Source organism: Amphiprion ocellaris, chromosome 8 (assembly GCF_022539595.1).
Source record: "Amphiprion ocellaris isolate individual 3 ecotype Okinawa chromosome 8, ASM2253959v1, whole genome shotgun sequence".
NCBI lineage: Eukaryota > Metazoa > Chordata > Actinopteri > Pomacentridae > Amphiprion > Amphiprion ocellaris.
This window is the reverse complement of record NC_072773.1, coordinates 36,564,964-36,578,136: the sequence shown is the minus strand read 5'-3', so window position 1 is coordinate 36,578,136 and position 13,173 is coordinate 36,564,964. Positions and strand designations below refer to the sequence as shown.

The following is a 13,173-nucleotide window of genomic DNA, read 5'->3' as shown; positions in this document are numbered from 1 at the left end:
GATTTTGGTTTATCTTTTTTTGGGAATAAAAAAGTTCTTTTTTTTAACATTTTTTCCCACCAAGAAATGTTCAAAAATTCCGCAAAACTGTTGAAAATGTTGAAAGTTTCACTGTGAAAACGTTGAGTTTCACTGTGAAAATATTTTTTTCCACATTTTTAATCTTTAAAACGGGTCAGTTTGACCCGCAGGACGACACAAAGGTTAAGAACTTTACACGATGGAGAGAAGCGGCTGATTTCCAGGTGAATTACTGTTTAGATTATTAATTAAACTTGTGCTTTTTTCTGCTCTGACAAGCCTCAAAGTGCCCATTTTATGTATTTCCAGTGGTATTTATGGCTATCTTTGTTTTTTTTCACACTAGTTTTTCAGTTTTCCTTTAATGCTGTATCATCCTATCTCTCCAGTGACTCCCTCAAGGTGAACCTCATACTTTAATCAATAAAAGCAGATTATTGATCCTCATAATGGTTGTTCCAAGAAGTCCAGTCAGGCATCGGAGAGGGGCCAAATGTGGTGATTCAGAGGAACTAATGAAGTTCTTCCTTCTTCCTCTGCTTGGTGATGATGGGATGCTGAGGCGGTGGGTACCACTTTAAACAGAAGGATGCAGGCCACGCCCTTCCGAGCTGCACCGACAGGGGGCGCTGTGGCGGCAGAAAGCAGGCCGATCTTCAGCAGCTGTACCTCACTGCCCTTCCAGCAGCATCTCACCTTCAACCGGCCGGACGCGCAAACGAGACGAACCCGAACCGGAGCTCCAGAACAAAACACCAGAACGCAATCAGCACCAGAAGAAGACTCATCCCATAATGTAGGGGGTCGTCCTGCGCTTTTTCAACATCTAATCTAGAGCCTGCCCGCCTCACTGCGACACGGAAACAACATCCAGCTGCGCATACATTCATTCCAGCCTCCCTCAGATCGCAAGGACAAAAAAATCTCCTCTGAGGCGTTTTACGCGTCAAAGGACGGAAAGAATCTGCGCGCATCTCGTCTCCAGATCGGGCCTCAGCCTCTCAGCCTCCAGCAGCACCTTCCTCCTCCTCCTCCTCCTCCTCCAATCTGCGCCATGGCCGACGTCCCAGCGGAGTGCAACATCAAGGTGCTGTGTCGCTTTCGTCCCCTGAACCAGTCGGAGATCCTCCGCGGGGACCAGTTCGTGCCCAAGTTCCAGGGAGACGACACGGTGCTGGTCGGGGTGAGTGGACGGAGCCGCTTTTGTTTGTGCGTCCGGAAGGCCTCTCATCAATAAATCATCAGCTGTGGAGGCTCTTCACATGATAACCGATGCAGGGGAGGCAAATGTCAGCTTTTACCCCGACATGACAAAGCATAAATACCCCGTGGAGGCAGTTAAACGGCCTCCTGCATCAGCTGACCGACACTTTATCAGCATTAAACGCACTTTTCTGTGAGATTTTAAGATAAGTCAGTGATTATATGTTTCTGTTGGCCTTTATTATGAGTAATCTGCACAATACAACATATAACTATGTATAAATTACCATAAATGAATATAAAATATAGCCCAGCTCATTCATTCTGCTTGTTTACATTAATTAGATTCCATTTAAAGCTGCAGCAAAGGAGGAAAAATGGCTTTTTAAGAGTAAATGGAAGATTGAATTAAATTTTACTGAACTGTGGGTTTATTATTCAGCAGAGGTGGTGGTTTTTGTAGTAGATGGTGAAGTTTAGAGCTAAAGAGGGTGGAACCTCATTATGCAGCACGTCTTGTTTACTGTCAAAGCTTCTTTATGTTTCTTAGGATGGACACAATTCAGTAAGTTGACAACTTTGTAACACATTTTCAGTTCAACTTTCATCAAAAAAAAACATGCTTTCTTTACAAAATTGTCATATCCAGCCCCACAAAATGTGTAATAAGATCATGTTATTGCTAGTTTCTGATACAAATCTAATCCTTTAAATGATCTTTTGGAATTATTTATCTTTTTTCTGGGTTTTCAGGGCAGTTTTCAGTCTGAAAAACACTTAAAGGCTGATTTGTGATATTGAAAGATCTTGAAAGAGGTTGTCTTGGAAACAGGCTGAAATGATCCATTCTCACTGTCACATTTTTATTTTTTTTTTTTTGGTAGAATTGAGCTTTTTTGCAGCACAGATGTCCCAGATAACAGTGAGCTTGAACTGACCTCTTGTCTTTTAGCCAAAACTCTCCTAAATCCCACATTTGTGGTCCAAACGTCAGAAACGAAAGAAGGAAATGTAGAATCAGCTAGTGAATCTCAGCAGCATTTCTGGATCTCGTCTTGTTTTGAATGAGTTTTTAGGCAGTCTCAAGTTTAAGGAGAATTAAAAGAAAGATGAAATAGAGAAAACAAGAGGGATAGATAGATAGATAGATAGATAGATAGATAGATAGATAGATAGATAGATAGATAGATAGATAGATAGACTATAGATAGAATATAGATAGAATATAGATAGAATATAGATAGATAGACTATAGATAGAATATAGATAGACTATAGATAGATAGATAGAATATAGATAGATAGATAGATAGATAGATAGACTATAGATAGATAGATAGATAGATAGACTATAGATAGATAGACTATGGATAGAATATAGATAGATAGACTATAGAGAGATAGATAGAATATAGATAGAATATAGATAGATAGACTATAGATAGATAGATAGATAGATAGATAGATAGACTATAGATAGATAGATAGATAGATAGACTATAGATAGATAGATAGATATTTAATAGTCATCTTCTGGCTATAAATGTGTCGTTCACTAGGTAGAATGATGCTGAAAGTCTCTCCAGCTGTAATGAAAACATCTCCTGACCTTCCTCTCTCCTCTCGGCTCGATGCTGGACAGTAGAGTCAGAAACTGATCTCTGTAATTGCCTGAAGAGAGGATCGATAATCATTCAGAGAGCTGCTGCATCACTGGCTGACCTGCTTTCTGTGCTCTCTGGCTCCAGCTGTCTGTCCATCCGTCCTTCTGTCTTTGATTATCCTGCCTGGTTTCTAGTCTTGTTGTGGTTTCCCTCTCTCTCCTCTTTGCTCATCAATCTTCATTTTTATGCGTCTTTGTGAGCCTCCTCCACCCGTCCCTCCCTCTCCTCTGTCTCTTTCTAAATCACTCTGTCGTGGAGGCGGCCGGCAGATGAGTCAATTTGTTAATGACATTTAATGCGGCTCGTGTTCTGGTGTTATTGTGCTGCACAGTGGCCTCTTTATCGGACGGTGACATTCAGGCTTCCATGGCCTGGTTTCTGTGGTGATGCTTGTCTGGGCTGAGTCACTCCTCGCTGGGTGGACGTCTGTAGCTTTAGAAGATGGTTTTATTCTGAGAACCACAGTTAAAAATCTGCTCTTTATAGCCCTGATGCACATTCTGCTGAGCTTTGTTGTGATTTCACTTTCAGTAAACATTGTGTCAGAGCTTCATCTGCCTGTTTTCTGGCTTGATTCCTCATAGAAGGGGGTTTTACATACAGTAGCTGAAATTCTGTGTGAGAAATTAGAGAAACATCATTCAAGAAGTCAGGTGTTTATCTAATCAGTTCATCTGAAAAGACATTTCTAAGCAACTAAGTCAGTGGACAGTAACATTTGAGCATTTATCTTTTTAAGAATAGCTCCAGATGTTGGAAATATATATATATTATATATATACATATAAATGTATATATGCAGATGTATTTCTGCAATAATGGGTTTTACAGAAAGATTAAAAAAAATCTTTTGAATTGTGTTTATTTATATATTTGTTTATTTATGTGGTCCATAACAGAAGGGTTTTCCAGTCCATACAGTCTGTCCTGATGTGTGGTTACGTCATTACAGCTGGTTTTTGTTCTGCTGTACAGTCACATAAATGTGTGTTTTCCAAAGATGGATGACATGTTTTCCTTCTGCTTGGTCAGAGATGAGGATGAGTGAGTGTGAAACATTCAGCCTGTAGTCAGTCAGACGTCACTGGACTGAGATCAGCTCCTAGAAGTCTCACTAGTGACGCATTTAAAATGACTGAACTGTTTTACTGATTAATTAACTGTATAGACTGTGTCAGCTCATACCTCTGATTAATATGAATTACTGCAGAACATTATTTGATTGTCAGTTTCATTGTTTTGCATCTCAGATTAATACAGCACTTATTTAGAATTTTACCTTACAGATTTGCTCTCAGTGTTCAGGTAATAAGCTTTTTTTAATCTTGTCCTTCCAGGGGAAGTCCTACATGTTTGACCGAGTGTTTCCCACCAACACCACCCAGGAGCAAGTCTACAACACCTGCGCCAAGCAGATTGTCAAAGGTACAGACGAATGAATTCAAATATTTCAAACTCCTGAAAGCTATGTGCTGCTGTGTCATTTGTTGTTTTTTTACCCATAGATGTGCTGTGTGGATACAATGGCACTATCTTCGCTTACGGACAAACCTCCTCCGGGAAGACTCACACCATGGAGGTACAGTTCTGAGAGCAGAAAGTATTTCTGGGTTAATATATAATACGGGACTTTTTGTATCATAGTCGACATTTTTGCCGTTTTCAGGCCTAAAATCAACATAAAACCAAACACCACATGGCATTTTATAGAAAGATTCTTCTAAATATTATATACACAACTGAGTACAATTGAAATGTATTTTTACAGATATTGTAGTAAACCTGTTGACTACTTTATATTTAATAACTCAGAAAGCCTTGGAGTCTTTTGGAAAATGCCCTCAAAACAGTCTGAAAATGACAAAAAAAGAAACAGAATGAGCAGGTCATGTGATCTGGAATTAACACACTTCCTGCAGAGGTGTTTTTGCTAATTAGAAGGTGGTTGTTATTAAATTCAGATGGTTATTTAGTTGACATTTTGACATGATATCCAGTCATTTTTATTAAGTGATTGTTTCCATAATAATTAATTATGGAATTTGTAAAGACATGATCATAATGAACATAAAAACATTAGTTTTTTTTACTTTTAATAGAAATGTATGCAGATATATCCCATGGACTTCAGAAGTCCCTCAATGATAGATTGACCCGGACAATTTTTGAGTCATTTTCAACAAATTTTATGTCAGCTTGGATCGTTTCTCGTCATTTTGGATCATTTTAGTCTCTTTGGGATAATTTTTGATTCATTTAGGACACATTTTATGTCATTCTGGACTAATTTTCTGCAATTATGGACCATTTTCAAATCACTTTGGGCAATTTTTAAGTCATTTTAAACAAGTTTTGAGTCATTTTGGACGATTTTCATGTCATTCTGGACAAATTTTCTGTAATTATGGAACATTAGTTTTTTTATTTTAATAAAAATATATGCATGATATCCCATGGACTTCAAAAGTCCCTCAGATATAGATGGACCCTTCTTTAAATTGACCTTTAAATCACACAATCAGGTCTGGAATCCTGGATGCTGCAGACTTTTTCTTGAGCTATTTTTGTTGTCCTGTAGGTCAAAGCGAGTTTTATAGAGCAAATAATTTACATTACACTTTTGTTTCATAGTTTATGACACTAAAATCCATTTTATTGTCACTCTAACTGCTAAAATGTGGTCAGTAGGTCTCAGAAAAAGGAACTAATCCTCTTTTCTGTTTTTTAATAACTGCTCTATATTTTTGAAAAGCATTTTCTGGTTTTCTCTCGTGGCTCTTGCTGTGCTTTGATTTGATTTAGCCGACATTTTAATGGAATTTAAAGACATTATAGCATGAAGCATTATTATTGACCTTTTATCTGTGACTCCCGGCTGCAGGGCAAACTCCACGACCCTCACCAGATGGGCATCATCCCTCGCATCGCTGAGGACATCTTCAACCACATCTTTGCCATGGATGAAAACCTGGAGTTCCACATCAAGGTGCGACGTATGAGGACTCATCTTGTGTTGTTTTATTTTTCTTATACAACGCTGTGTTGGAATTTGTTTAAACTTGAGATTTTTATCCTTTAACCAATTTGCTCCATGTTGTTCGCTTTGTTGTTTCTCCTCTCCTACAGGTTTCCTACTTTGAAATCTACATGGACAAAATCCGTGATCTTCTGGATGGTTAGTGATAAAAATACATACTTTACAAACTAAAATGCAAATTAATGTGTTCATACAACATCGCTTTTCTGGTAATTTGCTCTAAAACACTCAACAGCATTTTATTTCTTCTGTTTCTTTTCAGTGACTAAGACCAACCTGTCCGTCCACGAGGACAAGAACAGGGTGCCGTATGTGAAGGTTTGTTGAAGCTGTGCTTTATTTTCTATCCTTTAAACCAGGGGTGTCCAACAGGAGGCCCGCGGGCCAAAAGTGGTCCTCCAGAGGGTCCAATCCGGCCTTCAAAGTGGAAAAATTCCAGAGAAGACATTAACTGCAGATTGTAAATTAGTAAAACTATACATTTAAAATCATTTCTAGACCATGACAAGTTGTTTGGATCATAATGTAAAATACTAGATTGTTCATTGTTCTTTTGTCATTTTGTGTCTCTTTTTTTTGTAATATTTTGTCTTGCTTTTGTTGTTTTTTGTCTTTTTTTGACTGACTTTTGTCATTTCTCTCATATTTTTGTCATTTTGTGTTCCCTTTTTTTCTCGCTTGTGTTTTTTGGGGGTTTTTTTTGTCATTTTGTGGGTTTTTTGTTTGTTCTCTTGTGTATTTTTTAAAAAATTTTTTCTCACTTTTGTTCGTCTACTTTTTTGTCTTTTTGTTTCTCACTTATGATATTTTTTGTCTCGTTTGCGTCATTTTGTCATTTTTGTCTCGTTTTTGTTGTGTGTCCATTTTTTTGTCATTTTGTAGCTTTTTTGTCTAAGCTTTTGTCTCTTTTTTGTTTTGTTTTGTGTTTTGTCTAATTTTTTGTCTCTTTTTTGTTTTGTTTGTTTTGTCACTAGTCTGTTTTGTCATTTTATGTCACATTTTTGTAATATTTCGTCTTGTTTCTGTTGTTTTTTGTCTCTTTATTGTCTAATTTTTTCAGAATCGGAGCTTTATAAGTCTATTAAACTATGTCTGCCTCATCATTTATCCTCTCCTCTCCTCAGGGATGCACCGAGCGCTTCGTCTCCAGCCCAGATGAAGTCATGGACGTGATCGATGAGGGAAAGTCCAACCGCCACGTCGCTGTGACCAGTGAGTGTTTTACCCACGACTCTCACAGTTCATGACGCTAATTTCTGTATAATTACAGAAAAAAAACAATACGTCGCATTCTGTCTTTCTTCTTGGGTGAATACTCCTCCCCATTCCAGTTCTAGTTTCTCGATGTTGCTAACATTAGCTCTCACGAATAGTCGCTGAAGCGTGAACTGACAGCTGAGTTCACGTGTCGTTATGTAATCTGTGTAACGCTGCTTTAAAGCTTCTTTCACTCTCATAAAAGAAGAAATAAGACGTAGTTCATTTGGATTTACTGGGCAGGGACAGAGTGGACGGCAGAAAGACGTCTCTGCCCTGAGCCGTTATTTCAATAAACAGCCATTTCTGGTAACAAACATAAGTCAGATGGTGCAGTTTTCAGTAAACCAGCTCCAGTATGTTCTAATTAATGCTGCAAAACAACAGAAAGAAACTTGCAAGAAAATAAATAAAATATGAACCTGCCTGATCTGTAGTTTCTGCTCTTTGTATTGACCTCTATGTGAAAGTTAGAGGTTTCAGAAACAGACTGAAAACGGTCACAAAGGGGCACAAAATGACCATAAAATAACAAAAAAAGACACAAAATGACCAGAAAAAGAGCTAAAATGCCCACAAAATGGACTGAAAATGAAATGATCACTGCAGCAGGTGATTTAGCTTCATGGTGCAAAACTTTATTGCAGTGTTAAAAAAAAAAAAAAAAAAAAATTGCTAAAAAAAACACATCATGTAATTACCAGAAATGATTTGATTAAAATCGAAATACTGCATTAGTGTAAGCATTCGTCTTATTATGATTGTTTTCATGTCACAATTTTGCAGGAGTTGTTTTTTTTTTTTTTTTTTATTTTAAAATGGGACAGCTCAGATTAATGTACAGTTCCACTTAAATACGAGAGATTATAGCCGTATGGCCCATTGGCAGATCAAAAATAAAGAAATTACAGATAACAGAAAACCAGAACTGAACAAAGACATACAAATAGAAAAACATGCAACAAGCGACAACACGTAGTGCACAGAACAGACAAAAGCAGTAATTAATCCTCCTGTTGTCTTCATTTATGGGCACCAAAAAATATTGTTTCCTTGTCTGAAAAAAAATCCAAAAATTCAGCAAAAAAATTCCCCAAATTTCAGAAAATTTGCAAAACCTTCAGGAAGAAAATTGTCGTTTGTCTCATTTTTGTTGTTTTATGTTTCCTCTTTGTCTTGCTTGTGTTTTTTGTCATTTTTTTTGTCTTGTTTGTGTCCATTTTTTGTCACTTTGTAACTTTTTCTCTCTCTTTCTTGGTTTGTTTCATGTCCTTTGTCTGATTTTTGTCATTTTTTGTCTCATTTTCGTAATATTTTGTCTCATTTTTGTTTTTTTTGTCTGATTTGTCATGGCTTTCATGTTTTTGTCATTTTGTGTGCCTTTTTTGTCTCGCTTGTATTTTTTGTCTGTTTTTGTGGGTCTGTTCTTTTTCTGTGATGTTTTGTCTTGTTATTGTTGATTTTTTGTCAGTTTTGTTGTTTGTCTCGTTTTTGCCGTTTTGTGTTTCCTTTTTGTCTCGCTTGTGTTTTCTGTCTCATTTTTGTCACTTTGTGTTTTGCTTTATTTGTTGTTTTGAGCATCGTTTTTGTCGCTTTGTGGGTATTTTGTCTCGCTTGTGTTGTTTGTCTATTTTTTGTCGTCTTGTTTCTCGCTTTTGTCTCATTTGTGTCATTTGTCCATTTTTTTCTAGCTTTGTAAATTTTTTCTCTTTTTTGTTTTGTGTCATTTGTCACATTTTTTGTCATTTTATTTCTCACTTTTGTCATTTTGTGTATCATTTTTATAATATTTTGTATTCTTTTTGTTGTTTTTTGTCATTTTTTGTCTGGCTTTTGTCATTTTGATCTTAAAGTCAAATACGAAATGATTCCGTTCCAGACAGCTATGATTAATGTGATTAAATATTTTGTGCCTTTGTAGACACTTGTTTTAGTTGTTGAAATTGAACTTATTTTTCTTTAGAAATTTCAGGTTGTTCATGATGTTTTGCAAAAAGATAATTCCTTAAATGTGAACTTTTTTTACTAGGAGTTGTGGTTGTTATGCTGTGGTTTTACTGGAGATCAGACTGGGCTGAATGTGGAACCTGGACTAAAATGAGTTTGACGCCCTACTTTAACACTCTTACATGTGATTGCACATTTAAAACAAATAACACATTCTACTGAATGAGTTTAAAGAGCTGCTGTTCAGACAGGTTTTTTATTTTTTATTACAGCAGAGGTATTTCTAAAGCCTAATAAAGAAATTCCTCTGAGAACCGTCTGAGTACCAGCAAGCTCAGTGCATTCATTTACTTCTTTGTGTTTTTTCTGAGTCTTGTGCTGACTCACAGCGCTGCAGACTGAAGTAGAAAGATCAGATGAGCTCTGGGAACAGAAACATCAGCGCTGCTTCGCTGTAATAAATCTCAACCTGCACACACCTCGTTTTTCCTCACAGTTCATGTATTTTATGCCTCAGTGCTCGGCGTGTTCGCTGCTCTTCACAAAACTTTGAAAGCTTTTACTTACTGCTGGAGGTTGAAAATCATCTCTGCAGCATCTCAGCACAGATGGGACTGAACCTGCTCGAGATAAACTGAATGACCCATAACATCTTACAGTGCTGGAGGCTTTAATTCATTAGTAACAGTCATTTAAGCACATTTTTTCATTGCAATTAAATTGTTAATGCAAATACAACTAATTCATATTTTTAACAACAAACCCGACAGAAATCAATTATTAAGGCAGCAGTAAAATATACTGTTTATCTGCTCTGTTTTGTGAATATCAGAATGGAAGTGGAGCTAATTTACATCTCAAACTGCAGCTCTCAGATGTCTAATGGCTCGTACGTTAACCCTGTAAGACCCATAAGACCTAAATATGTATATATGTATATATATATATATATATATATATATATATATATATATATATATATATGTATATGTATATATATATATATATATATATATATATATATATATATATATATATATATATATATATATGTATATATATGTATATATATATATATATATTTATATATATATATTTATATATATATATATATATATATATATATATATATATATATATATACACACACATATATATATATATATATATATATATATATATATATATATATAAAAATAAATAAAAATTAGGGCTGCACAGTGGTGTAGTGGTTAGCACTTTCGCCTTGCAGCAAGAAGGTCCCTGGTTCACGTCCCGGCTTTCCCGGGATCTTTCTGCATGGAGTTTGCATGTTCTCCCTGTGCATGCGTGGGTTTTCTCCGGGTACTCCGGCTTCCTCCCACAGTCCAAAAATATGCTGAGGTTAATTGATTATTCTAAATTGCCCGTAGGTGTGAATGTGAGAGTGATTGTTTGTCTCTGTATGTAGCCCTGTGACAGACTGGTGACCTGTCTAGGGTGTCCCCTGCCTTCACCTGAGTCAGCTGGGATAGACTCCAGCCCCCCCCACGACCCTAGTGAGGATTAAGCGGTGTATAGATAATGGATGGATGGATGGATAAATAAAAATTAATTGTACTTTTGCAACAGTGGGTTTTCCAGGGTTAACTTTCCTGCCTCTCAGTCATTAACTAGTTGAATCTCTGCACTCATCCTTCCTGTCTAATAGTAATTTGATGGCCTCAGCCTGCAGGAACTGAGCCAGAAACATGAACATCAGGTCAGATATAGATGCTCAATTCAACATAAAGGAAAAAAAATACAATGGAAAACTCTTTATTTCTAACACTAACAAACCTGGGATCAGTCCTGAAATCTAAATTATAGCGGGTGAAATCTTTCCAACAGCATCTGTGAGGTGAAATAAGAGTAATAATGATAATAATAACAGATGTTTTGGCTTCGTAGACATAAAACATCCATGAAAAGAGTGTAGCAGACTGTAAGACATCTGTAAAGCTCAGATGTTCTGATGCTTTTGAGCCGATAAACTCACCAGTTTCATCAAAATGAAGAACCGCACCGCCTCGTTCTGCATCATTGTCTGAAAGCACAAAGCCTCACGATTCAAACTGTGTGGAGCATTTTAAGATAACAACACCCCAACAACAATGGCAGCAGCAGCAGAAAGAGTCAATAAAATGGGAGTTTCTTAACCTTTCTTTCCTCCATGTGGGTGAATACTATTTGAACAACCACGACCAAAATGCTTCAGAGATTGCAATCTTTTATATTTTCATTTTTCCTTCTATGCCACATACCAGCTGTATATATAGAAGTTAGAAGGCTTTGTGGACTTATTATTGTCGGGATTTTACAGTCCTATTAAAAGAAAGTCAGTTCAGTAACTCTGAAATAAGACTTTAACTATTGTACTTTCGACCCGTTCATCCTGTAAACTGTCTGGAAGCAGCAGTGCTGACTTGCTGAGAGCTCCGTTCTGTTTCCTGTTGGTCTGCTGACTCACGGTGCTGATAGCAGCCTGATGGAGCCGACAGCGAGCTGATGATCAGATATCATCCGCAGAGAAACCTGAACTCTCCGTCTGATGGAGGGAAGCGTTCCTACAGCGTTGTTCTACCGTTGTCCTCTGTGAAACGGTGACGTCATCCTGCTGCAGCAGCAACCAACAAAAAAGATTTAAGATCCATCCCTAAATTACTTCAACCCTGGAAAACCCACTGCTGCAGCAATACACCAGTAAAAAAAAAAAAAGTATATATATATATATATATATATATATATATATATATATATATATATATATATATATATATATATATATATATATATATATATATATATATGTGATTGTTATGATTATTATGATTATGATTATTATGATTATGATTATGATTATGATTATTATTATTATTATTATTATTATTATTATTATTATTATTATTATTATTATTATTAGTTTTATTTAATTTTTTGCTATATTTGTTATAGTTATAATTTTTTTATGTAATTTTTTTTGCTCATCCTTGTTTGTTTTTTATAGAGTCTGTTTGGAGAAAATGATTTATTTTTGACAAATTTGTAATTGAAACACTTAGAATAACATGATTTGGATTAAATATGATGATTTCAACATAGGTTTAGTTAATTTTCCCAACTAAATAGCACCTTACAGAGGAATTTTTCACAATTTTTGACTCTAATAAATGCTGTAATTATCCATCAAATGTTCACATTAAATTCTGTTTACATGCAGGTCTTGGACAGCACTAGTGCACATATATCATATCATAGAACTTCCAGCATACACAACTTTCAGCTGCATTAGCGGCTACTAGCACAACGTGACCAAACCTCTAAATAAAAAGTTATGGAATTGCATTATGGGTAATGTAGACAAGGAGGAATAAAATGTGTTTTAGATCCCTATCCAGTGTGAGTCTGACAATGTTACAAACAGACTTTATTACTCTTTTAGGTAATTCTAAGGATTTTAAGGTTCTGAATTGTGTAGAAAGAGATTCACACTTATAATGATGATCATGTTTAAATGGGAATTAAGTTTACAGATGCCCAGTTAAAGGTGAGTCTCGTGTTATTTTACTGTCTGTTGATGAAGTGTAGTCTAAATCACAAATCAAGGGCCACAGTCTATGACTTAATCGTGTTCAAATGTTAACCCTCCTGTTATCTTCATTTACAGGCACTAAAAAATATTGTTTCCTTGTCTGAAAAAAATCCAAAAATCCCCCAAATTTCTGAAAATGTGCAAAACCTTCAGGAAGAAAATTCCAATAATTCCTAAAAAGTTTCCCTTAAAAGTTTTATTTAAAAAAAGTCCCCCAAATTTGTCAAGAAAATTCTTGTAAATATTTTCAAAAAATAAGTAAAAATCTTCAAAAAAAATCCTGAAAATATCTAAAATGATTACAAATATATTAGTAAAACTTCTAATATTTTCTTTAAGAACATTCACATAAAAATCAACCAAAATCCAGCGAAATTCACTGGATTTTGGTTGATTTTTATGTGAATGTTCTTAAGAAACATTTTTTCCACCAAA

The 13,173-nt window shown here is 35.8% G+C and overlaps 1 protein-coding gene across 1 annotated transcript in view; it reads left to right on the top strand.

Moving 5' to 3' along the window:
• The first annotated feature begins 650 nt into the window (after nt 1-650).
• kif5aa (kinesin family member 5A, a) overlaps nt 651-13,173 on the top strand; it is a 33,776-nt gene continuing 21,253 nt past the window's right edge. The window contains exons 1-7 of the mRNA XM_023294753.3: nt 651-1,204; nt 4,225-4,312; nt 4,393-4,466; nt 5,769-5,873; nt 6,014-6,062; nt 6,187-6,242; nt 7,049-7,136. Coding sequence (XP_023150521.1) covers nt 1,076-1,204; nt 4,225-4,312; nt 4,393-4,466; nt 5,769-5,873; nt 6,014-6,062; nt 6,187-6,242; nt 7,049-7,136 — 589 coding nt within the window. The 5' untranslated portion in view covers nt 651-1,075. The remainder of the gene's footprint in view (nt 1,205-4,224; nt 4,313-4,392; nt 4,467-5,768; nt 5,874-6,013; nt 6,063-6,186; nt 6,243-7,048; nt 7,137-13,173) is intronic.